The 25,376-nt window shown below is 61.4% G+C and overlaps 1 protein-coding gene across 1 annotated transcript; it reads left to right on the top strand.

The window, feature by feature from the left end:
- Nucleotides 1-10,079: 10,079 nt before the first annotated feature.
- Nucleotides 10,080-17,743, top strand: SSTR5 (somatostatin receptor 5). The gene is made up of 2 exons (XM_070484006.1): nucleotides 10,080-10,185; nucleotides 15,140-17,743. The coding sequence occupies exon 2, from the start codon at nucleotides 15,176-15,178 to the stop codon at nucleotides 16,271-16,273; it is 1,098 nt and encodes a 365-aa protein (XP_070340107.1). The 5' UTR covers nucleotides 10,080-10,185; nucleotides 15,140-15,175; the 3' UTR covers nucleotides 16,274-17,743.
- The last annotated feature ends 7,633 nt before the right edge of the window (nucleotides 17,744-25,376 follow it).

The raw sequence follows: 25,376 nt of genomic DNA, 5'->3' as shown, positions 1-25,376 counted from the left end.
GAAGATGAGGTCAGACTGGAGGTAAGGGGGCAGCACAATGACTGTGTCCTCAAGAGGGGAGGGAAACTTGGACACAGACACGCACGGGGGGCGGCTGTGTGACCCACCGCCCCACCTGGCCTGGGTGACCTCTGCCATCACTCGGCCACCCAAGACACGTGAGGCAGCTGGACACTTTGCCCACTGGACGCCCCTGCTGGAGCCCCCGGTCATCACAGGTTAAATTAGGCCACACATTGGTCGCCTTTTAAGAGGCTCTGATCTCAGTGCGTGGAGCTAACCCGTGACTCAGGCCCGGCCAGGCACAGAGCGGGGTCCACCGCCACCCAGGGCAGTCGCTGCAGGCGTCTGCATCCACGTGTTCATGGCTTCCACGGGGTCCAGGGTCCCTGCAATGGCAGCATCCCCATGGTGGCCTTTGATGCTGTGGCAGTCTCTTGGGGCAGAAACCTCGGCTTTGTTCTTAAGGCCTCCAAGCACTTGAATGAGGCCCACCCACACCCCAGAAGTCATCTCCTTTGCTTAGAGCCACCACATCCACATCCACAGACGGCCACTGCAGCACCTGCACCATCGTGAGCCTGGGGAATGGGTCCTGGAGCCTCACCAGGTGGACACACAAAACCACCCATCACGGTCAGTGTCGCTGTTCCTCATTTTCATTATTTTTATTATCCCCGCTTTGCAGATGATGAAGCAGAGGCTCAGAGGTGACCACTGTCCTGGGTCTGCAGCGGGTCAGGGCTGAGCTGAGGTCCCCAAGGACCCAAGGACACCAGGCTGCTGGTCAGGTGTTGGGGGTCTGGGGAGACGCAGCCACTGGACCAGACCCTGGGGCCAGCGTGTCCCCACGGGCCAGCTGGCTCGAAGGAAGAGTGGCCAGCCCCCCGGTGTCAGGGCAGCTGTGAGGTGAGACGAGGCCAGGACGCCCTGGGAGGGTCTGGTGGTTCTTCTTGGCCCGGGCCCGGATACGTGAGGTGAGGTGGGGCACGTGTCCCCTAACCCTCGAGCCCCCCAGTTCACCACCAGAGCCGAGCGACGAGCTTCTGTCTTCTTGCTGACTTGGAAACGACTGCTTCTCTGATGAGGAATTCTGTCTCCAAGTGCCATTTGGCTTCCAGATGTAAAATGGAATGAACTAAGTTGATGAATGAGTAAATGCTAATATATTAGAAAAGAGCATTACCGTGGCTTCCGGCGAGCGAAATGGGCTTTTTTTATTGATGTAAAAGTTAACAGATACGAACAAATCAAGGAAAATTCTCCTCTGATTTGCCTCCGAGTGGGAAATTAAGTGACTGAAATGAGGTTCAAATGCGTCAACACCAAAACGCACTCGATGTGCAAACATGAAATGGAAAAGTGCGGACAGCGCTGTCGTGTGCGGGAGAGCAAAGGTGCAGAAGTGCTGGGGTGCCCCACCCCCCAAGATGCAGCCCTTCCTTCCCCTGGGAGCTGGGGCCACAGAGACCCCGCCGGGCCCTCTGGACGTTCAGCTGCAACCAGCAAGGTCTCTGAGGGGAGACCAGAGTCCAGGAGAGCACGGGGATCAGCCCGGGAGGAGGGGCTCCGGGGGCCCCGACATGGAGAGGGGGGGAGGCAGCCTGCGGGGACCGAGCCTGTCCTAGTGTCCTGGGGCCACTGGAACAAATTCTCGCAAACCTGGAGGCTTACAGCAACAGAGCTGCATCCTCTCACAGCTCCGGAGGCCAGAAGTCCCAGGTCAGGGCGTCGGCAGCTCCCTCTGAGGCTCTGGGGAGGATCCTTCCTGCCTCTTCCAGCTTCTGAGGGCTCCAAACAAGACAATCCTGGGCGTGTGGCCACATCACCCCAGTCTCTGCCTCCGTCTCCACGTGGCCTCCTCCTGTGTCCATGTCCGTCTTCTGTAAGGAGACAAGTCAATGGATTTCGGGCCACCCTGATCCAGGACGATCTCGAGATCCCTCACTTAATGACATCTGTAAGGACCCCATTTCCGAATAAGGTCACATTCCAAGGTTCTGGGTGGATGCGAATTTTGCGGCGACGCTGTTCAGCCCAGTACAGGCCCTCTAACACTCGTAAGCCCACGATGGCAACAGAGCTCTGAGCAGGAGCGCTTCTTGGAGGAGACAGCAGGGCTCTGCTACCCAGAGTTGATGTATCTCCCCCTTGTGTTCTGGGACCAGCATTCTTTGGGCAAGACCCATCCGACGCTAGCAGAGACCCTGGCGTTTGCCTGGCCCTGTCCCAGGCCTGCAGCGAGGCTGAGATGGGCCCGGGGAAGCTTCCAGATGTTCTTGTTCCCGAAAGGTGGACACCTGAACAAACCCCTCACAGGCGTGTGCAGGGCACAGGCCACAGGGCTGCGGGGAGGGCACTGCTGGGGACTTTGAGTGTTGCTTGTCCCTCGAAGGGCAGGGGCTGGGAGCAACCAAACTTCCTTCAGGAAGCGATGAAGAAAGAAATAAACTGTGGTCCATCCTTACATGGATTATTATTCAGCACTAAAAGGAAATGAGCTACCAAGCCACGAGGAGACACGGAGGAACCTTGAATGCACGTGACTAAGGGAGGGAAGCCAGTTTGCAAAGGGCACATCCCGGATGATTGCAACGACGTGACGGCCTGGGAAATGCACAACCATGGAGACAAGAAAAGGATCGGGGTTCCCAGGGGGTATTGGAGGGAGGGGTACACTGGGGAGGGAGGGGGTTCTTAGGGCAGTGGCATCTCTCTGGGTGATACCATAATGGGCGATACACGTCATATACGTCTGTCCAAACCCACAGCACCGACACCACCCAGAGGGAACCAGCACATCAACTACGGGCTTAGTTGGTAATAATGTATCAATACCATGGGTCATTGCAACATCAGTGATAACAAGTGTATCACATGAATGCAACACCAGTGATAACAAATGTGTCACATGAATGCAACATGACTTATAACAAATGTGTCACACAAATGCAAGATCCCCAATAGAGGAAATCGCCGGGGCAGGGATATAGGGCAACATTCTGTACTATCTACTCCATTTTCTGTAAACCTAAAACTGCCCTAAAATATGAAGTCTATTACTTTAAAAAAGGGGCCAGTTCCTGGGTTTCAGGCTGCAGCCAGGCCACCGCAGGCTGGCCGTGGAGGTGTCTGTGGGAGCCCCAGGACTCCGTCCCCGCACCTGTCCCCCCAGGCCTGCCATCCCCGGGCCCCTCCTCAGGGCCAAGGCTGTGTGTTTGTCACTCCTGCCTTAGATCTGGAACTTGCGCCTCATCACTATGCCACCAAGTGCCATCATGTCACTGTAGCAATCAGCCGAGTTGATTACATTACACTGCCGGCCACTGCTGTCACATCACGCTGATTGAAGCCCCTCCAGGCAGGCTCTGTGGGTCCTCAAGGGCAGGGGAGAAATCAAGGGCGTCGTGGGGGAGGGCGCAGCTCCTGATTCTAGCCCAAGGGGCTCCGAGTGGGGACAGAGATGAACTGCAACCAAGGCCCCAGGACAGAAGGGGCAGGTCACCACTGGCCAGCCCACCCTGGCTGACAGCTCCACCTTCTCACTGAGTTCAGCCGAGGCTGCCCTCTTGCCTTGGAGAAATGGTCACTCGTGGCCCAGCATCTCCTTCCAGCTAAAGCCAGGCTGTGGGGGAGGCAGTGACAACCCGGCTCTGGCCACTGGGCGCTGCGGGCACAGTCCAGGGGGGAAAGGCACCCACAGGCTGCTAAAGGCCACATTGGGCGAATGTCCACTGACGCCAGGCCCACCCTCAGTGGGGTCTGTTAACTGAGTAACTGGGCAGGAGTTGGCACCTCGAAGGGGTGTGTGTGCAGCCTGCTTTGGGGTCAGTCCTCTGCTCGTTTGCTCATTCTGGTTTGCAAGGCTGGTGCTCGCTAACACATCTTTTAGGTGCCAAGAGCCCACACAGCCACCAGACAGCACCCAGGCAGGAGACGCGTCTGCTTCTTCTCTCTGCTGGTCCCACCTGCTCTCTGCTCCTCTCCTTTCTCGCCTCTTCCTTCGGATTAACCGGCTACACAGTTTGTGGGGCTCAGCGCAAGATGAGAAAGTGGGGCCATTGACGGCACTAATACAGAAAACGTCTGCCTCTCCCGCAGCCCCTTGCAACCTGCGGTCGTGTTTCCATTTGTTATTTAACGTTGCTCCATGTAAGGAAACATTAGAGACTAAAACCACCGACGTGGATGTTACCCTCCGCCTCCTCTCTGTGTGACGTCACTTGTAAAGGCAGCTGTGGCTCTCCTCGCCTTCAGGGAAATTGCCCGAATCGCCCACCTCGATGTCGACGTCGTGGTTCGTCCCTGCACCTGTGTTTTGTTGTTACCTGATCAGTGGGACTCACGCAGCACTGCCGCAACCCCGCTCCTTGATGCACACGTCCTGCCTGTTGCTGGGCCTCGGAGAGGAAGGGAGCCAGGACCCAGGGAAAGGGAACCGTGTCACCTTCATCCCCCTTTTCCTTCTCCACCACCGCTTCCCTGTAACTGGCCAGCTCACGCAGGAAATAGCCTGGAAGGATGAGATGGGGCCCCGGTCTGTTGTGTTTCTTAGAACAGCCCTGCCGTCTTTCTGTGTGCCTTCACAGCAGGTTCTGGTTCCAACAGAGAGCACGGCCCCTCACTGCCACTGCCTCCCTCCCTCCCTCCCTCCTGGATCACTCAGTCATAGACACCACAGGCTCACCTTGTGTACCAGCTTGAAAAGTACCCCCCAACACACACCCCAGAATTCATGTCCACCTGAACCTCAGAACATGATCTTATTCGGAAATAGGGCCTTGCAGATGTAATTAAGGATCTCAAGATGAAATCAACCCGGGTTTAGAGGGCCCTACATCCAACCCTTATAGGAAGAGGAGAGGATGCAGACAGACACACAGACACACAGACACAGGGAAGCGGCCACATGAAGATGGAGGCAGAGGTTGGAGTGATGTGGCCACAAGCCACGGGACACCAAGGGTTGTCCCAACACCAGCAGCTGGAAGGGGCAGGAGTGGATTCTCCCTTAGAGCCTTGGCGGGAGTGTGGACCCGCTGACACCTTGATTCCAGACTTCTGGCCTCCAGACTGGAGAAATTACATCTATGTTGTCCTAAGCCCCCCAGTTTATGGTCCTCTGTTATGGTGGCCCCAGGAGCCCCTATACCAGCTCTGGTCTTAAACTCCATGCATGGAGGCCCCACCGGAATTGTGCTCAGGGGCATCACGGATGCCACATGCACACGGGGCATATTGCATGCATCTCCTCTGCCCCCAGCCATGCACCACTGAGCCATCGGACATCACTTACAAAACCCTGGTTCAAAGATCAAGTTGTTAAGAATTTCAAGATGGCCACAGCAGAGCATTCGACCAAGCACGGGGCCCTGCGTGACCACACGGTCACACGCTGTATAGGAGAACCTCTTCTATTTTCTCCACCCTCGGAATGCTCAGTTCTTCACGTCTGACACCAGACATATCTACACAACAAGCACTAGCCAGGCGTCCCGCAATTTAACTCAATTCTGACACTGTCTATCTGGAGATGGCATCAGATCCCACAGATTGAGGGCTCAGCCCCACCAGATCGCCCCCACTTCAGATGCCAGTTGCAATTCCAGGTAGTTCCTTGTGCTTCCGACCGACTGGCTATAGACCCAGGCGAGAACAGAGAGGCCGTTTACTCACAGCTGGTCATAACAAGGGGTGGGCCTCTGCCACCGCCTTGGGCAGACTCCAGGGTGGGCTGGGGATGGGGAAAGCTTAATGGTGGACAAAAGGGGCAGCTGCAGGTGTGTCCTCACAGAGGCCAGGGCGGCCGACTAGAAGCAGGTGCCCCATGTGATGGGTTTGGGAGCACAGTGGGCTTTCTCTGACTGATCCTGGGTTGGAAGCAGGAACAACGCAGGGTAGCTGCTGTCACTGACCAAGTCCTGGCCCATCTGGGCAGAGGCTGTGGTTGGGCCTCCCGCCTGGGTGCCGCACGTTGTGGATCAGAGTTCCCTTGTCATATGTGGCTGGCCACTGTCCATCTGTATATTCAGTCTCCCACCCCCAGTGGGCTGCCCCAACTCCAGTCATCTCCTTTGGGCATTTCCTGCCCCTGCCCCCTAGGGGTTCAGGGCAGTGGAAGTGCACGGCAGCCCAAACCCAGCAGCCCACTCGGGGCCCGCAGGACGCACCCTGACTCCAGGAGAGGCTGGTCTAAGCAGACTGCAGCCTGTGTGAGGAGGGGGCCACCATTCTGCCTGGCCACATAGAGCATTCTGGACCCCAAGACACACTGCCTTCCAGCACCTCTGCAGACAGGCCCAGGCCCCTGGGACACAGCATCCCCAAATGGGATGTGTATTTCCTCTCCATGCCACAGCACTGCCCTCTCCTCATTGCCTGGGCTCCAAACCTCAGGACTTCCCCCTCCATCTGCCTCCTCCTCCCTGGCCAGGCAGCAGGGAAGCCCACAGCCTTTGACATCAGGCAGGGTTGGGTCCCGGCTCTGCCACCTTCTCCTGGTGCCCTCAGCCTCCAGAACAGCCCCGGGCTCAGGGCAGGCACTTGGTGATTCTCCTGGATCAATGACGCTGTCTGTAAACAGGACAATACCAGCCCCCACCTCATGTCTGCTAATTCTGGAAGCTCACTGCCTTCCTCCTCCCTCTCATGGCTCGCCTGCCTTCACACCCTACTGCTGAGTCAGTGCCGATGGCTCTGCTCGGTGCCACATGGCCCAAGTGCCAGATTTGGCCCTGCCTGAGGGGCTGGTGTCCTGCACACAGGCAGGGTGGCCCTGGAAACAGCCACATCACCTGCATGGATGGGCCTCGGCTGCTTTTGTCACCCTGCTGGGCTGAGCCTCCGGCCCCCCAAAGCAATGGCCTGAGGGCCACCCAACGCAGCCAGTGGGGAGGTGGGGAAGAGCAGCGTGCCTTATGGGGAGTCTTTGGCAAGAGTGGGGCTGCTGAGTCACTCTGAGAGGCCTCTCCTGGGCATGCAGGCCCTGCCAGAGGTGAGGCTGGGCCTGGCCTCCCAGGAACTCACCGTCTAGGATGAGGCGGCTCCCAGCTGGGCTGCAGCAGCCACATGTGGGACATCCCAGCCCACGTAAGACAGGACAGCCTACATCAGTCCCCTCCTCACCCCTGCAGAGCCCGACATTCGAGGGACAGCAGGTTGTCCTGAGCAGGGCCCAGTTTCGGCATCCAGAGACTTGGATCCTAGTCCACCATTGCTCTGCACCCGCCGAAGCCCCTTGCCCTCTCTGAGCCTCTTCAAATGAAGAGCTAGGACCTGCAGAATTCTGCCGCTTCCCCTCCAGGCCACAGGATGGGGAGGGGCCCACGTGTGCCAGGAGGCTGGGCAGGTGCAGGTGCACCCCCACCGTGTGTCCCACCTGCGCCTCTTCCTTTGCCCGTTCGTGTCTGGTGGCATGTGCCCTCCACCTGGGGGTCTGGCCATGGTGCTCCAGCCGTGTTGACCCTCTGGAGTGCCCAGGAGAGACTCAGCGGGGAGGCACACCTGCCCGGTCCTGACTTGACAGGCTCCACCTCTTTCTCCAGGCGGGGAGTGGGGCTAGGCTAGCATAGGCTCCGCCCCCAGCTGAGCCAATCAGAGTGCCCTCAGGAGACAGGCCCCACCCCAGCCCCAGCTGAGCCAATCAGAGTGCCCAGGGCGGGCCTGAGGCCTCATCAGGGTTGTGCAACTGGCAGGTGAGGGAAGAGCCGCCTAGGAGAGGGTGGGGCCAGGAGGGTGCCAAAGATGCCCCGAGGGGTGCAGGGGTTCCTCACTAGCGCCGGATGCCAAGTCTCCTGGGGTGCACTCCACCCAAATTCCCCATCCTCCCTTTCCCAGCTGAGCCAGGCTCATCGCCCCTTTGCCAGGGGCTGGGTCTCTGGTCCCCACTCTATCCTGGCTCCTGGCTGGTGCCCGGCGCAGCGTGATGCCCACTAAGTCCCTTTGGGATGAAGCCTCACAGCACCCCACCTCCCACTCTGAAGGCTGGGAAACTGCAATTTAATGTGCCCCCATTTTAACCATGGCCAGGAGGGTCAGCCCAGCCACCCCCAGGCTCCCAGGGGCTCAGGCCCCTGCAGGCGGCCCTGTGCCTCCCGCGAGCCCACAGTGGCATCTGCAGAGTGGTGGGGGGCAGACGCTCACTCACCGACATTCACACCTTCTGCAACCAGGACAGACATCTCCAAGGGGATGTGGTCTGGAGCAGTGGGTGGCCAAGGGACAAACAGCCAGTGTGGGGCAGCACAGCCCACCCGAAGAGTGGAGGGAAGGCCAGCGTGTCCAGAGCACAGAGAGTGTCTCACCCCCACCCCAGGGCCCGCCCCAGCCTGGGGACCTTCCTGGGAACACAGACAAGGGGCCTCCGGGGTGTTTCCAGGTGAACTGGAGTCAGCCTCCATCGCTGTTGAATAATCACGGGCAGCCTCAGCAGCGGTGGCCAAGCCTGGCATGGGCGGGGGGGCAGGGATGCAGAGTGGCTGGAGGGCAGGAGGGGGCAGACTTCATGTCCAGCAGCCTCCAAGGCCTCAGCCTCTGGAAAGGGTGAATCACAAGCTATGATGGAACTCACAGCTAAGGTGGGGTCCCCAAGCGAGGGGTCAGAGATGGTCTCTGGGGAGTACATCGGGCATTGCCCTGTTGCCATGGCATCCAGCTGCCACTAATCCTTGCCCTCCTTGCCCGTGCTGGGCATGACCTCTGCAGAGTGTCCCCAGGCTTCACCTCACTTGATCCTCCTGGGGCAGGGGGTGGTGTGCAGTCTCAGAACTCGGGGCTGAAGGGCGAGGAGACTCTTGCCAGGAGCACTGGGTGACGGGGGGGGGGGGGAAGGTAGCCTTGGAGGGGACGGCCACATCTCTGGGCACCTTCTCTCCTTTCCCATCAGAGCCCCCAGGAGGACCCAGGTGAGACCACCTGGATGTTAGAGTGTCAGAGGCATCCCAGCCTGGTGCTGGGCTATGACTGGACCAAGCACCCATCCACTGGGCACCAATTCCCACGCGGGACCCTCCAGAGAGGGCGAGAGGGTGAAGGGCTTACAGGAGGCAGATTCTGGGGAGGGGCCCTGGGACCCAGCCTGTAGCCCCTCCCCAGCGCCTGGCTCCAGCTGAATCTTGGCGGAAGGGAGGTCTCCAGAGCAAAGCCCAGTTCAGCCAGGGCAGGGTGAGTGGAAGGTCCGGAGTGTGTGAGGGGGCGGAGGTGAACTAGGGGTCCTTGGGTTCTGCCCCCGAGCAGGGGCTCCTCCCACAGGCTGCCCTGTCCCGGCAGCCCCAGGGGCCCAGGCCCAGCGCCAGGCCTGGAAGGATCCCGATGTCACTGGAAGGGGCCACAGTGGGGCCAGGGGTTGGCTGTGTGCCCTCAGGCCTCTAGACAGAGTGTCCAGCACGGAGTGTCATTCAGCCAGCAGCTGGGCTCCCCAAGCTCGGGGCTGCATCCCGTGTAGGGTACTGTCCAAATGCCCACCCAGCTCTCGGTGCCTAGTGGACATGAGGAGCTCATACTACTTGTCAAAGTCAGTGGCTGTCACAGCGGGGCCCCAGCCAGCAGCAATGGCAGCACACGGAAACTTGTCAGAAATGCAGATTCTCGGCCGACCTGCCAATTTGGCCACCCTAGGTGTGAGACGGTGGGGGGGGGGGCCTGTTTTGATGGGCAAGGGGGGCTCTCATGCCTGCTAACGGGAGACCCCAGAATGAAGGGAGCATGCTGGGAACCCCAAAACCACCCCACCAGCTGGGGCCTCCTGCTGCCCCTCGGCCACGCCGCTGACCGTCTCTGCAGCACAGCCGGCCGCATCCGTCAGAGCAGACGCCTCCAGCGCTTCTCCCCGGAGGCAGGACTCTCCTGATCCACCTCGGACTCCCGGGAGTGCGCTCCGGCCCCTCCGCCCCCGTCGTGCTGGCTGCAGGAGCCCCTCCGAGCTCAGATCTGAGACCAGACGGACAGAAAAGGAGGTGGGGCGCCGCTGTCACCCAGTCGCCGCGACGGGACAAGGGCTGCGGGCAAACATGCGAAGGCTTTGGGACCGGAGACAGGCAGACGGGCTTGGGGCCCGGGGAGCCGAGCGCCCGCCCCCCGCCCCGCCCCGCGCCCCGCCCCGCCCCGCCGGTGCCCCGAGCCCCGAGCGAGCGCAGCGCGGCACTCGGCTCCCCGGGCCAGAGGGCGCCGCCGCCGCCGCCACCGCAGGTGAGTGCTGCGCCCCCGCACCCGCGCCCCTGCCCTCCGCTCTCGCCGGGGTCCCGCTTCAGGTCCCTGTTATCCTCTGCGGGGGTCTCATCACCCTGCGTGCAGCCCCGCGCCGCCCTGGCCTGGGGTCCCGCCGTGCTCTCCTCGCTGCGGCTCGCCCTGTCCCCCACGAGCCCCCTATGCACCTCTGCTGCCGCGCGGGGTCCCTCCCCTCCCCTCCGTCTGCTCTCCAGTCTCAGCCCCTCCATCCCCTCCCGAAACCTCGCTGCCCTCGCCCTCGCCCTCGCCATCCTCCGGCCTCTGGGCCCTGTGCGCCAGGGTCCAGGCAGAGGCCGCAGGGACACTGCTCACCGCGCCCCTCCCGGCCTGACATCCCCGTGGTGGGCGCCACAGTGGGGTTTGTCCTGGGGCTGGTGAAGGGTAGGCGGCGCGTCTGGGGAGGGTTAGCTCCCTTGCTCAGAGGCTGTGGATGGGGGGTGGGTGTGGATGGGGGTGGGTGTGGAAAGCGGAACTCCGAGGGAGCAGGAGCCGTGGGGGTGCGAGCGGGAGCCGGTCTGAGCTGGCCGGTAGAGGTGGGGTCTGCCCTTCGACCGGGGGGGGGAGGTGGTGGGAAGACTGTAGGCATTGGGGCCAGCTCCAGGGGCCTGTCGGCCGGCGCACGGTCTGCTTGGCCCTGGGGACTCCAGCAGTTGCGTGACCCTGACCTGGGGAGGAGATGGGGCTGCCCCTGCCTGCTGGATACGGAGCCCTCACCTCTCCAGGGCTTGGAACCTGTGCTCTGGAGCCCTCTTGCAGCCTCCCCAGAAGGGAACACAGCCCTGGAAGTTCACCTGTGTACCCTTTCCCCACCCAGGCTCCCGGCAGGGCCCTCACCTGCCCACCTGCTTGGCCCACTGTCCCTGGTCTGCCAGCCACCCTGGGTCCTGGGTGAGGGTGAGGGCTGGAGCCAGTGCTGTCCAGACTCTGAGGCTGCGCTGGCTGCTGATGAGCCGCCACTGAAGAACAGGTTCCTGGGGACAGCCAACCACTTGGGAGCCTCCGGGCACAAGGTGGTCCATAGCACCAATGACAATGACTCACCACCATTCGTTCCCGGCAAAATAACAACCCAGATTTCCAAGAAAGTTTGCTGGGGGTGAAACGTGGTCTTGAGGGTGTGCAGACCCCACCAAGACCCTGAGGAGGTGGTTTTGCTGGCCTGGCCTCCCTGTTGCTGCACAGAGCTGCCCACACCCACCTCAGTGTCCCCCTCCTGGGGAGAGGGTACAGCCCCTGACCACAGGCTGCCATAAGGACGGCCGGAGCATATTTGGGGAAGGAGCAGGAGTTGGCTGCACACCAGAGCAAGGTCCTCCCACAGGGGCGGCAGGCCTGGATCCAGGGCCCTGGGGTGGTGCTGGGGCCTGTCCTCTTAGCCATGCCATCCCCCACATTTGCCCCCGCCCTACACAGGTCAAGGGAGCACCTGTGGATCCGCAGCCTCCCAGGTGAGGCATGGGCCCCAGGAGCACGGAGACTCGACTCCTCCGAGCGGCAGCTGCCCATGGATGGGGGATGCCGGCTCCCTCCCACTGACCTGATATCAGGCTAGCCTGGGAGGGCTTGGAGTGGTGCAGGCTGGACCTCCCGCCCAGGCACAGAGCACTTGAGCATTGACTCGTCCCTGTCCCCAAGCCCCTGGGAAGCCCCCTCCTCCGTGTTGCCCAGGGTAGGTGCCTTTCCTGACGGTGGGCAGGAGGTGCCGGGCTGTTTGGGGCAGGCGAGCGGGCAGCACCGGCAGTGAGCCAGGTGCTGCACACTGCGTCCTGCACACCCGAGCTTATTTCATCTGCTTCACAACATTGCAGTTTGTAGGAGTCACTGATTACAGGAAGCCAGGGCTTGGAGACACGGCATGACTTGCCCAGGATCACTGGGCCAGTGTGTGGGGGTGGCTGGGGCAGGGTGAAGACGGGGTCTGTTCCCCACAAGATCCCTCCTGGATGGGGAAGCCCCCAGCATTGGCTCACAGTCCGTTGCACAGCCCACCCCTGCTGCATCCCCCACCCACAGGGAAAAGGGCCCCAGGGATGGTTTTCCCACGAGTGTGCAATTTCTGTGACTAAGAAGATTGCCGCTTCTGAATAATGGCTCCTGCGGAATTATGTTCCGAGCGCGGGCACAGCAGCGCGGCCTGATTTAGCTCCTCGCCGCTCTGAAGTCGGTCGGGAGTTGGGGCGTTTGGGGGGACAGCAGGGGTGCCTGGCATTCTGCGCAGCCCGCTCAGGGTCCTGGGCGGCCGGGCGCCGGGCAGTGGCCCTGGAGGCGCCCTGAGCAGCCGAGAGCACATTCCTGATTTAGCATCAAACGCATCCAGGCCCCATGCTGGGGCCGCGTCTGAGACCCCGCTCTCTGTGGGTGAACAAAACTCCTCTGGGGGCTGCGACTTCCTCCCCACCCAGCCCCCTTGGGTCCCACGCAGAATGGGCCGGAAGCCTCTCCTTGGGTGTTTTTGGGGAGAGGTGCGGCCCCCAGGACTCTCCACCTCGACATGCACACAGCCCACCCGGCTGTCTCCAGACCAGCGTCCTGGTAGAAGTCATTCCCCACCAGCACCTCAAGGGAGCTTCAAACATTATTTTAAATTTTTTATTGCTTTGTTAAATATGAGCAGGGCCCCCTCTGCACCAGGTCCCAGGAACAGAGATCAGCAGCCTGACTCCCTGCCTGCAGAGCGAGCCTGCAGGTCACCCATCTCTGAGTGTCCCGGGAGGCCCTCCTCCCCGCTGGGCACAGACGCAGGTAAAATACCCGGGAAGGGTGGGTTCCCCCAACCCAGGAGCACCCCTTCTGACTGAGGGCCCAGCAGGCTGCCTGAGGGACCCCAGCTTTGTCTTGAAATGCAGTGGTCCCCAACATCAAACTTTGACCTTTTTTAACAGAGGTTTTGTCACACACCTCACATCAGGTCACAACATCCCATCCAGGTGGGGATCCAGGGTGATGGCATTTCTCTCTTCAGCTGCCTCCGTGGCTCCTGTGGCCGGTGGGACTTGTTGTCTGGATCCTCACTCCTCATGGGTTTTGTCTTGTCCCTCCATAAGGCCGTCTTTTATCACTGATGCTCCGGAGGTTGGCTCTGATGCTGTTGCATTTTTACTTTATCCTTCTGGGGAAGGGTTGGTGCTTTCGAGCAGGACTCTTGTCTGTGGCCAGCCTTCCACCTGAATGACGCATTTGCCCCCTGGCCCTCCCAGCCCCCTGCAGGCTCCTGGCCTCAGTGCCACGCTCTGGGGGCCTCCCTCAGCCCCTCCTCCGATTTGCCAATTCTCTCTCCAACTGCATCCAGACTGGCGTTGATCCTGACTTTTGTGTGTTGTTTTATTTTTTTTGTCCAAATGATAATTTTTCATACCCAAGAGTTGTAATTTTCAAAAATAGACACTTGTTCGTTTTACTTCTTAGACAGAAGCCAAATTTATTTCATAATATTTTTATCCACGCCTTGCTGAGGATGCTAAACACATAGAAACGTGTCTCAGGCATTCTTGTTGTCACATGGCTTTTACTTCACCTGAAATGAATCCACCCGTCCACCTGCCCATTGGCGATGTTCTTGGTCGTGTTCACGTTTCCTGGTGTCAGTTGGCCCAGTGAACCTGGAAATTCTGGTGTGTCTGCCCTTTGGGAGCAGAGGATCCTTTCTGTCGTTGTCAGTGTGGTTGATTCCGGGCCTCCTGGAGGGTGTCGTGAGTTCTGAGAAGCCCTGGGTGCTGCTGGGCCTGAGGGACCCTGCTGGGGCATCGCCGCCCTTTCCAGCCCCTCGCAGGTCCTTGTCTGGGTCCCTGGGGGCACTTAGCCTCCCTGCTGGACCCCCACCCTACTTTGTGTGGCCAAGGCCCCAGCCCTGCCCGCCTACCCTCTCCCCTCCCCCTCCCATCCATGGAGGCATTTCCTGTTGAGCATCATCATCGTGATGGACTGTTTCAGACACATGGAGAAGGATGAAAGCTGTGTAAGGAATATGTATGCCTGTCACCCTGCACCACGGGCATTACCATTCCCCCATCTTTGCCTCGGCTCTTTCCCTGCAAAACCCCTTGCGTTCCATTGTTCTCCCCAGCTTCCCCTTCCACACGCCCTCTCCCAGGGTTGGGCTTGCCCTGCACACCCACGCGTGCGCACACACATGTGCGTTTCCCCCAACTGTTCCAGGTCGTCTCCTTGGCCCAGTGACATCCATGCTGTGGTGGATGGGCTGGACAGGGGCTGGCAGGGGGCAGTGAGGCCAAGGCTGCTCGGCCACATGGCCAGGGCTGTGCCGGGGGTGGCACAGACGCCCCTTCCCAGGAGGCAGCTTTCCCGAGAGCGAGGTGGACACTGGCAGAGCCTCTGCAGCCTGAAGTCTGGCTTCTCGGCCACACAGAAAGCCCAGCCCCTCCTGACGGTTCCAGAAGGCCACCCAGAGTCCGGCTTTGGGGCCGCCCAGGAGAGCAGGGCTTGGTGGGTGGCATTGGCTGGGTGTGAGGGGCTTGCCAAGTCTGTCCCTCTCCACCCATCCTGTGGGTCCCTGGGGAGGTGACTCCTGCCTTCCTCAGTCCCTTTGCTGCCAGTTAGGGGTGGCAGTGCTGCCCCCAGGGCTCCATGAGCCTCAGCAAGACCAGATGCAGACGCAAGGGTGGCCATGGCCAAGCTGGGAGGCCATGGACGGTTTGGGGACGGTTATGTCTCCGGAAGCCATCAGGGCATCGACAGACGACGCCTCGGCTCACAGGCAGATGTGCTCCTTCCTCTCTGGGCTTGTTTTCCAAACAATCTGCTTAACGTGATTCCCGGGGAGTCGACCACGAGTAATCGTGTTTACCCGATGCCGTGGGGTAATCCTGTGCCTCACCGGCAGGCAGGGCGGACGCGGGAGAGGAAGTGCCTGGCTGTCCGGTTAATGGTCCCCGCGTCCCCTCCTCTTCTCTTGCAGAGAAGACGACGCACCAGCCCTGCCCTCAGTGTCGCGATGGAGCCTCTGTCCCCGGCCTCCGCACTGGCCAGCTGGAACACCTCCTCAGCGGCCACCAGTGGAGGTGGCGAGAACGGGACGCTGGTGGGGCCCGCACCCTCGCCGGGGGCCCGGGCGGTCGTGGTGCCCGTGCTGTACCTGCTGGTGTGCGTGGCGGGGCTGGGCGGCAACACGCTGGTCATCTACGTGGTGTTGCGCCACGCCAAGATGAAGACGGTCACCAACATCTACATCCTCAACCTGGCCGTGGCCGACGTGCTGCTCATGCTGGGGCTGCCCTTCCTGGCCACGCAGAACGCCATCTCCTACTGGCCCTTCGGCCACGTCCTGTGCCGCCTGGTCATGACGCTGGACGGCATCAACCAGTTCACCAGCATCTTCTGCCTGACCGTCATGAGCGTGGACCGCTACCTGGCCATTGTCCACCCCATCCGCTCCACCCGCTGGCGCCGCCCGAGGGTGGCCAAGCTGGCCAGCGCCGCAGTCTGGGCCTTCTCGCTGCTCATGTCGCTGCCGCTGGTCATCTTCGCGGACATCCAGGAGGGCTGGAACACCTGCAACCTCAGCTGGCCGGAGCCCGTGGGCCTGTGGGGTGCCGTCTTCATCATCTACACGTCCGTCCTGGGCTTCTTCGGGCCGCTGCTCGTCATCTGCCTGTGCTACCTGCTCATCGTGGTGAAGGTGAAGGCGTCAGGCGTGCGCGTGGGCTCCACGAGGCGGCGGTCGGAGCGCAAGGTGACCCGCATGGTGGTGGTGGTGGTGGTGGTGTTCGTGGGCTGCTGGCTGCCCTTCTTCATTGTCAACATCGTCAACCTGGCCTTCGTCCTGCCCGAGGAGCCCGCCTCTGCCGGCGCCTACTTCTTCGTGGTCATCTTGTCCTACGCCAACAGCTGCGCCAACCCCGTGCTCTATGGCTTCCTCTCTGACAACTTCCGCCAGAGCTTCCGGAAGGTTCTGTGCCTCCGCAAGGGTTCAGGTGCTGAGGACGCAGATGCCACGGAGCCTCGGCCTGACAAGGGTGGCCGCCCAGAGGAGGCCACGCTACCCGCCCGCAGCTCCGAGGCCAATGGGCTCATGCAGACCAGCAAGCTGTGAGGGCCGTGGGCGGGCGGCGCCGGGTGGCTCCTGCCCCTGTCTGGTCTCGTTCTCCCAGGCAGAACACTCCCCCAAGACTCGGGGGCCTGCCCAGCTGACCCCCTCAGCGGCCTGGAGGTTCCCTGTGGTGTGAGGACCATGGGTGGTCCTGGTCCTGCAGTGACAAGCTGTCACTTTCACCAGTCTGTTGTCGCCATGCAGGCCAGGTCCCGGGATGTTAGGGGGTGGGTAGGACAGGCCTGGGTGTCCCGGGCAACAGTCAGGGCATCCTGACCCTCCAGTCCTGTCCTCAGGCTGCGGGAGTGACCATCGGTGTGAGCTGGTGATGGCTTGCCCGGCCCCCACCCTCTTATCACATGTACCCCCCACACATCAGCCCTGTGTCCCCTGGTCAGCATCAGGTGCTGCTCTGTGAAACTGAAGAGCCAGAAGGCGCTGGGCTGCGGCCTCTACCCCAGAGCTCTCAGGACCTATGGCTGTGCTGACTTTGGGGGTGGCAGGTGTGAAGCTGCACACGGCCCCCCGGCAGCGAGTGCACTGGCATTCCAGGGGAGACAGCCAGGCCTGCTGAGCTCTCCTGTCCTCGAGCCCCCATCCGCCCTGCCACCCATCCCCGTCACTGTCTCTCCCTTCCTGGCTGGCTGCAGGCATGGTCCCAGGAGGCTGCTGAGGTTGGGCGGGGCTCCGTTGGTCCCACCGTGGAAGCGAGTGGGGAGGGCAGCAAGTGCAGAGGGAGAGCGAAGGGGCTGAGGTCAGGGGTGGAGAGTAGGCCCCCAGGCTTCGGGGGTGACACAGGTGTCCCCAGGAGCACAGCGAGAGGCCCTCCTGGGGAGGGGCAGGCAAGGACGCAGGAAGCTGCAGCCGGCTCTTCTGCTTTCAGCAGGGGCTCCGGCCCGGGAGGGAGAGTGGATAGGAGCAGAAGAGAAATATCCAGACGGCAGTGGGGGAGCCGCCTCCCAGCGCAAATAGCAGGCGGCTTGGAAAGGTAGTGCCGTGTAGGCGTGAAAACACCAGCAAATGCCAGGCCCCTGAGGAATTCTGCGTCCCTGGACAAGAGTGGTCTTATCCACCCCCAGAAACGCCAGCTCCTCCCGCCACCAGGCCTGTGGGTCCCTGGAAGATGCCCATGCTTTGCTGGGAGCCCGGGGCCTTGGGCCTCTCTCTGAGGCTGGAAGGAGAAGGGTCAGAGTTGGGGGCTCACTCAGCCCGCGGGGCCCCCATCTGGGATAGCCCTGCCCGGTGCCACCCCCAGCTTGGCTCGGGCTTCCTGGGTCTTCCCAGAGCAGGACCCTGACCCCCAGGAGGGCACAGGGAGCAGGCAGAGATGTACTGGGCAAGGGACAGGCCTGGTCCACGCTGCCCGGGCCTGAGCACTGGCCAGACAGAGGCCAAGCCCTGGGAACACCATCGCATAATGAGGGCGCTTGTGTGTGACAGCCGCTCTCCTGAATAAACGAGAGGATAAATGTTTGACTCTTTCCCAAAGCAAATATTGTCCCTGGAGCCGATCGAAGCTGGTGCAAATCAGAGGCAGTGGATGGAGGAGCCTGGGGTGGGGGTGGGCGGACCCCTGGCTGGAAGTGGGCAGCTGGGTCACTTAGACGTAACAAAGCAGAGGTGTAAACCAGCTTGGAAGGGGGGAGTGGTGTTTCCCCTCAAGGCCCCAGGACGGGGCTGGGAGTGGGAGACTGGTTGGGGACCCTCTTCCTGGGTGGGTGGGGACCCAGCAGCCTCCAGGGCTCCAGGCTGAGTCTCCATCCCTCCTGGGCTCAATTTGGGGCGCAGGGGGACAGCTCCTCCATTCCAGAGCCTGGAATCAGAGTCAGCAGGTACTGGTGACCAAACCCATTCCCGACTTGCCCTAGGGACAGCATCCCAGAGCGAGGCGGGGTGCCCAGGGAGAAACTGAGGCCTGTTCACCCTGTGCCTCCCCTACACGGTCAGGCCTCCCCCAGGATGTGGATACAAAGTACATCTGTTCAGAATGACTTTGGGGAGCGAGCAGATGGCTCAGAAATCTCTGCCCAGATCAATTTCTCCCGATTGATCCGACATCGCGAGCTCCCTCCCCAGGACCGCGCCAGCATGGGGACGACAGACGCCAGCAGTGTCCTGACCGGCTCCTGCCCTTGTGGGGTGTGAACGTGTGCGTGTGCATGTGTGTGTGGACCCAGTGGGCGGGGGAACCTGTGGGATGTTCCGTGAGACTCCAGGCAGCCGTGGACGCTGGGTCTAGGTGGACGTGGGGAACGAGGCTTGACCAGCGTGGACAGTCCTTGAAGCCCCCAGGGGGGATGGGGCATGGAGCTGGAGGGAACGAGGACCTGGACACCCCCGAGCATCTGTCACGGGACAGGCCCATGAGTGTGCCAGGAGGAGCATGGGCCCTGGGAGCCAGTGGACACGGGAACACATCCTGGCCAGGCCGCTGCCCTCCTGTACCCAGCGCAGGCTGGGGACAGCTGTCGGGGCCCCAGAGCCTCCACACTGCCTGCAGGTCCGGCATCCCCAGGCCCTGATTGGGAGTGGGGGGGGGACATAGAGCAAACACCCTCTGGGGGGGTGACGACTTTATGGGCTTTCTGTCCGCATCAATGGGTTTTATTGGCCGCTGGGCTCCAGTGGCTCCCGGAGTGACCTTGCTCAGGAAATCCGGCCCGGGGCCAGGACGCGGTGCCTCCGGGATGGGGGCAGAGGCAGGAGGGGTCTGTTTGCCTGGCAGGGTGGGGCACGGGTGGGAGGGCGGGTGATCAGGGCACAGCTCCCACAGGCAGAGCCGGTCTTGTACCCCAACAGTGAAGGAAACTGAGTCTGGCCCATCCCGGGGGCTGAGCGAGGCTGTGCTCACAGGCCCCGGCGGGTGGCGGCTCTTCCCAGCTGAATCCCCATCGGCAGGAGGGGTGTCGGGTGCCCTGGGTGGGGTCCTGAGGAGGGGTCAGAAGGGCCCACCCTCCTTGGATGTCCTGTGACAGGACGATGGGCGGACCACAGGCAGACACCAGGAAGGACTTCCCACAGGAACCTGGGGACCGAGGGGGCTGTGATGTCCTCTGGTGGGGTCAGGGAGACTGAATGGCATTGGGAATAGGATCTTCGATGGTCACCTCTCAGGCCCCTGCAGAACCCTGGATCTCAAGGGCTGGGTGGAAAGGAGGACCTGGAAGGACACCTGAGTCTGTGACCCTCCTCCAGCCCTGGCGACAGGGGTCCCCAACCCCAACACTGCCGGCTCCCCTCTGTTGCAGCCAAGCACACTGTCCTGTTCTGTGCAGACTGGCTTATGCCATCCCGGCTCCTGAGGGCTGGTCTGGCCACCCTGGCCCTGAAGGGTGTTTGTTGAGTGAATAATTGAGTGACATTAAGTGGTGGGCACTCTGCCAGGTGGGGGACCTTACCTTGAAGGTCCTGTGACTGCCCAGGAGCCTGAGGGGGGGGGTTCCCCATTTCTGCCCCTCCCTGCCCTGGGGCTCTCACCTCCCTCCAGGGCCCTGGCCCCTCCCGGTCCCAGGCCCACTCTCTCCCCTCTGTCAGGCTACATATCTGGAGATGGTGGTGACAGCTGTGCATTTGCCAGATTCTCACTGACGGGGATCAAGGGGCACCATCTAGGTGCCTGGGTGGGTCCCAGCACTGGGGGGGCAGGGACTCCGCCCAAGCAAACATCCCTCCTCAGGCCGCTGCCTCGAGAGAGGGGCTTGAGGCCCTTCCTAAGCCAATCTGATCCCCGACATTTGCACCCACGGGCCAGTGTCCATCCTCCAGGCCACACTCATGTGTGTGAGTTGCTCTGGGCTGTGGGTGCAGGGCAGGGGTGCCCTGAGGGGAAGGGGCACAGTCCTTCTGGGGCTGTCCGCAGGGCTGGTTCTCAGTGGAAGAAAGTGAGCACTGGGCAGGGGGCACCAGCCGTGTCTCTCTTCTGCCCGACAGCCCTCGTGGCTCCCGCTGCCCCAATGTCTGCCGCACCCCGTCCCCACTCTGCGGGCAGCCCCATCCATGTGCGCAGTTTGAGGAACTTTAATTAAAGGACACTTTGCAGGGCGGTGGGTGGCACAGTGCCCTGGGCTGACAATGTTGGGGCTTTACGTCCCAAGGGTGGGGGATGGGGTATCAGAACCAGGAGACCAAGGGGCTTCCTTCAGCCGAGGCAGCAGCCACCTGGTGGCCAGTGACTGAGCCCTGACCCTCCCTTCTTCCTGCACCCTGCTGGGCTCCCCACTGCAGGACAGAGGAAGCCTGGAAGCTCCACAGGGGTCGGTGGGACGGGAAGGGGTGGACATGGGGCGACAGAACTTCCCACACCAGGCTGTGGCCTCGCCCGGCCCTCTGCACGATGGGTCTGTCCATGCTCCTCCGAGGCCACCCTGTTGGGAGCTGGCCAAGCTGGGGGCTCCACCTGGGTCCCCCACCAGGCCCTGCCCACATGTTCCCTGAGGGACACAGGTGACGGTGCTGACCAGGCAGCCTGGAGAGAAGAATATCTAGATGCCGACACTCTGGGGGGTTTGGAAGGAGCACCCCTGGGCCCATGGTGACCACGATGGGTTTACTCCTTGCCTGTCCTCTCATCCGTCTGTCTGTGCAGGCTCTCTGACGGCAGGAAGCCCCCCGTGGCTCCCCAGGGCAGGAGCGCTTCCCTGTGTTTTGCATTTTGGCTTCAGGATTGATATAGAACCCTGCTTCCTGTTTTTACAAAGTCAAACCCATCACTCGTCTACTTGGGGAATTCTTCCACTCTCTTTAGAATCGAGAAGTCTTTCCCATCCAGAGATTAGTTAAATATCCCCACATATTTTTTTAATCGTGGTAAAATACACACAACATAAAATTCACCGTCACCACTTGAAGTGCACAGTCCCGTGACATTAATTACACTCATGCTGCTGTGCAACCGTCATCTCCAGAACTTGGGCATCTCGCAAAACTGAAACTGTCCCCACTAAACAATCCCCCAGCTGCCTCCCTAGGCCCCTGGCCCCCCACAGTCCTGCTCCCCATCTCTGTGATTTGACTCCTCCAGGGGCCTCCTATGAGTGGAATCACACGGCGTTTGTCTTTCTGTGTCTGGCTCATTTCCCTGAGCCTCGTGTCCTCAGGTTCAGCCAGGTCGTAGCAGTGATATTCCACTGTGGGTACCACATTTGTTTATCTGTCCATCATCGATAGATCACTTGGGTTGTTTCCACATTTTGGCTCTTCTGAATGATGCTGCTGTGCCCGTGGGTGTGTATCCCATGTATCTGTAATGATTGCCTTGCTGATGACTCTTTCACTCAACTGCAGTTTGCCTTGGCACAGGAGGCGAACCTCCGATGGACATCCCCCTCCTCGCAGCCTCCGGCTTTGCTGGCACGTGCACGCTCCCTTGTCCTCTGGGATGACAGACCTTGGGGCTTCCATTTGTCCCTGACTGGTGCCCACTGCATTCATAGTTACATCTTCAAACTCTATTTCAGTATCGACTAGGACAAGTGTCCCCACAAAACGGAGCTGGGTCACAATCCTCCAGGTTCCTTCTGCCTATTCGTTCTTCCAGGTTCTCTCCAACATTATTTTTTAAAGTGAAAAAAATGGATTTTATGCCCAAATGTTCATAATAGCACACCCATAATGGCCTCATTCGAGAAACACCCCAAATATTTATTGACGGATGACGGATAAACAAACTCCGCTTCATCCAGACCGTGGGATGTTATTCGGCCACAAGAAGGAGTGAAATCCTGACACATTCGGCGACCTGGATGAGCCTGAGGACGGCATGCTCAGTGAGGGAGGCCAGACGGAGAAGGCCACGTGGTGTGTGAGTCTATTTCTGTGAAATGTCCAGAACAGGCTGACCCACGGGGACAGACAGCAGATCGATGGGCGCCAGGGGTGGGAGGAGGGGACAGGGAGTGACCACAGATGGTGACGGGGTCTCTTTGAGGGTTCAAAATGTCTGGAACCAGATACAGGATGTGGTTGCACAGCACTGTGAATGTGCTGAATGTCTCTGAATTCTGCACTTAAAAATGGTTCGTTTTATGTTCTATAAATTTCACCTAAATTTAAAAAATGGATGTTTTACTTGAATTCCACTCAACAGATAAATATGGATGAATTGGCTGGCCGACGGGCTTCCCTCTGTCAGGAGAAGGCGCAGCCACCCCTCATTCGTGTCCCTCGGTCCCCCCTTCCCCCGGCTTCTCTCCCCAGTGGCGGGGTCCCCTCCTGATTGCGTCACCCGCTGTGCTGATGGGGGTCATTCACCCTCTTAGATTCCCAGTGGTCGGCAGCGCCCGGGTGCATTGACTTTCGTGTCTCCGGCCTCTTCCCGAGGGCGGGGCGCCCGTGTGGCCCCCCCAGGCTGCTCAGCTGCCTCCAGCCTTTCTTACCTCGTGGAGACAGTGCCTCTGCATCAGCCCTCCTTGTCCTCTGTTCTCAGTAGGTTTTTTTTAAATAAATAAGCTTGGAGGGTGTGAGGGGTCACGGGACTGCCGTCTCCTCCTGGACCCTCCGGCAGTTTGCATCCCCCTGAGTGTCCCCCTCCAGTGCCCTGAGGCTCTGGGGGCATCTTGTTGGGGGTCTCGGCCACGTGCAGGACATGAGCCCCACCCCACCCCTGGTTCACTGAGGATGCAAGTCACCTTGGCGCTTGGATGCCCTTCTTGGCCTGACCGGCTCTACCTTCCTGGGTCAGTGGCTGGGAGCAGGGTCTGTCTGGGGAGCTCGGCCGAGCTGCCCCTGTGATCCCTGCCTGGCTCCGTGGACAGCCAGGCTCACATGGGGAGGTGAGAAGGAGGCAGGGGCCGCCGGGTCTGCAGACTCCCCGGGCCCAGGCACCCCTCCCAGGCCACGGTGCTCTCAGCCCTGCACCTTCAGGGTCCCTGGAGGCCGCTCTGGGGGGCCTGGCAGAGGCCCTGGGTCCCCACTGTCCGGCGGGGAGCTGAGAAGAACATGGGCTTGTTTGTAGCCCGAACAGAGACTTCCCTCCCCCGCCTCCTGGCCAGGCTGGCCCGTGGCACACAGGGGTGTCTGGGGTTCTGGCCGGGATTGGGTGCGGAGTCCAGGGCCTGGGAGGATGGAGGGAGGCGGGGTCCTCCCAATGCCCTGCAGACCCCGTGTTCTTGTTCAGGCTCCTTTATCTCTACAGCAGAATCTCCCCACCACTGAGCCCCATCAGCCTCCGAGGTGGCTCCCGTCGCGTCTGCCCGTTGCCGAGCGCCCTGGGTGTGCCCGGCTATTCCAGCCATAAAAGGACACAGGCCGAGGGGCCAAAGGGCAGCCTCCGCCCAGCTCAGCGTCCAGGGCTGCCTCCCAGCACCAGTCCTGTCTCCGGCAGGGCCACGGCTCCGCCAGGCCAGGACGTGGCCCCCCTCCCACGTCAAGCCCCCCAGGAGTGTGCTGTCACTGGCCAAGTGCCATGGCCGCGTCTGGTCCAGCGAGGGGTCCCGGGGACAGGGGTTCCCTTTAAGCCCCTGATGCTCTGTGTCTCTGGGTCCGGACACCTGCTTCTGGGAGGCCCCAGGGAGAAGCTGAGGCCTTGGGCGTGGGGCCTGTGCTCAGACCTGGGGGAGGCCATGACTCCAAACCCCCAGCCCCGGCCCGGGCTCCCCCACCCCCCGACAGGGTGCTGGGTTCAGACAAAGCAGGCTCCTGCCCTGAGGAGGCGGCAGACAAGGTCAACACAGGCACAGGGGTTCTGGAGACGCTTGCTAGCCTCAGTTTCCCTACCTGTCAAGGGAGCCCCACTCTGTGTGTCCGGGAGGCCGGGGCCTGCTCACCACCCCTCCCCCCCAGCTCTGCTTTTCTAGGCTTTTGTGCCCCAGGTCCCCTCTGCCCGGCCCCTGTCCACGGGGCGGGCAGGGAGGTTCCTGCTCCAGCCCCAGCTCAGGGGTGATGTTCCTGTGGGGTAACCGAGCTCCATGTGGGCCGGGAGGGTGTTCGTGTGCCCACCTGCGTCTCCTCCCCCAGCACAGGGACAAAGAGGTGCCTGCGTGTGACATGGATGAGCAGGTCCTCCACCTCCTTCCCACCTGCCCCCATCCGCTGACCATTGTCCAGAGAAGGTCCCCCGGCCCGCACACCACCCTCCTTGGGGCCCCAGTGAGCCCGAAGATGTGGGGCCCCCAGTGGGTCATCGATTCATGGGCTGGGGCTCCTGGAGGGACGGAGCCAAGCTGGGGTGGGCCGTGATGGAGGGACCAGCCAGGCTGGGTGCTCTGTGGGCCCAGAGCCCCTGAGGTGGACGAGGACTGAGCAAGCCCCCGTGCCTGTCCAGCACCATGAGGCCCCAGGCAGCCCAGCGGGCAGCCTGCTCCTGGTGCATCCGTGGAGCAGAGGGACCTGGGGCTGCCCTAGATGCCTCCTGCCCCCTCCCGCTCTCCAGCCAGTGGCCCATGGGCTTTCCTTCAGCAAGAGCTCCAGCCCAGCCCAGCCCAGCCCGGCCAGCCTGCAGCTCCAGCCACCTCACCATGGCCCAGGACCTCAGCCACCTTGGCTAGGCTCTAGTGATTTCACACGCTGCTCCTGCCAGGGTCTTGGTGGCCTTTTTGACCCAGAGTCCTCACTCAGGAGGGAGCAGCCTCGGAAGAGATACTGGAGAGGCCCCAGGGAGGAGGCAGCAGTGGTGGGGCCAGAGGGGCTGGGCAGAAGGTTCTGGAGTGGCCAGGGAACACGTGGCAGGAAAGGAACAGACTGGGAGTCTATTTTAGAGCAGAGCAGCCTGGTGGCTCCAACCCAGGGTCGACAGAGGCCTCCTGCAGAGTGAGTGTGGCCAGCTCCAGGTCCGCCCTCATGCCCTCAGGCACAGGGGACTTGGGGCCTGGGGCTCCCTCGGGCTCTGGTGCACATGGAGCTATGACCTTCCTCCACCGGCCAGCCCATTCCAGACAGACGAGAGGATGCCACCAGAGCCAGGCCGCGTGTTCAACCGAGGGCGAGCCTCTCGTCCCCACCCAGCCTGACGTCATCCTGTCTCAGGAGCCCTTGCCGCCTGCTAACACCCCCCGAATTTAGCATGTTTCCTGCCGGAATCGGCTCCGAGAGGGCCAGGGTCTGCGTTTGACCACCGGCCTCCCCATCGTCCACCCTGGCACCCAGTAGGTACTTCACAAGTGTCCCCACG

Source organism: Equus asinus, chromosome 14, assembly GCF_041296235.1.
Source record: "Equus asinus isolate D_3611 breed Donkey chromosome 14, EquAss-T2T_v2, whole genome shotgun sequence".
Lineage (NCBI taxonomy): Eukaryota > Metazoa > Chordata > Mammalia > Perissodactyla > Equidae > Equus > Equus asinus.
The sequence above is the reverse complement of the archived record's forward strand: the minus strand, read 5'-3'. Positions and strand labels throughout refer to the sequence as shown.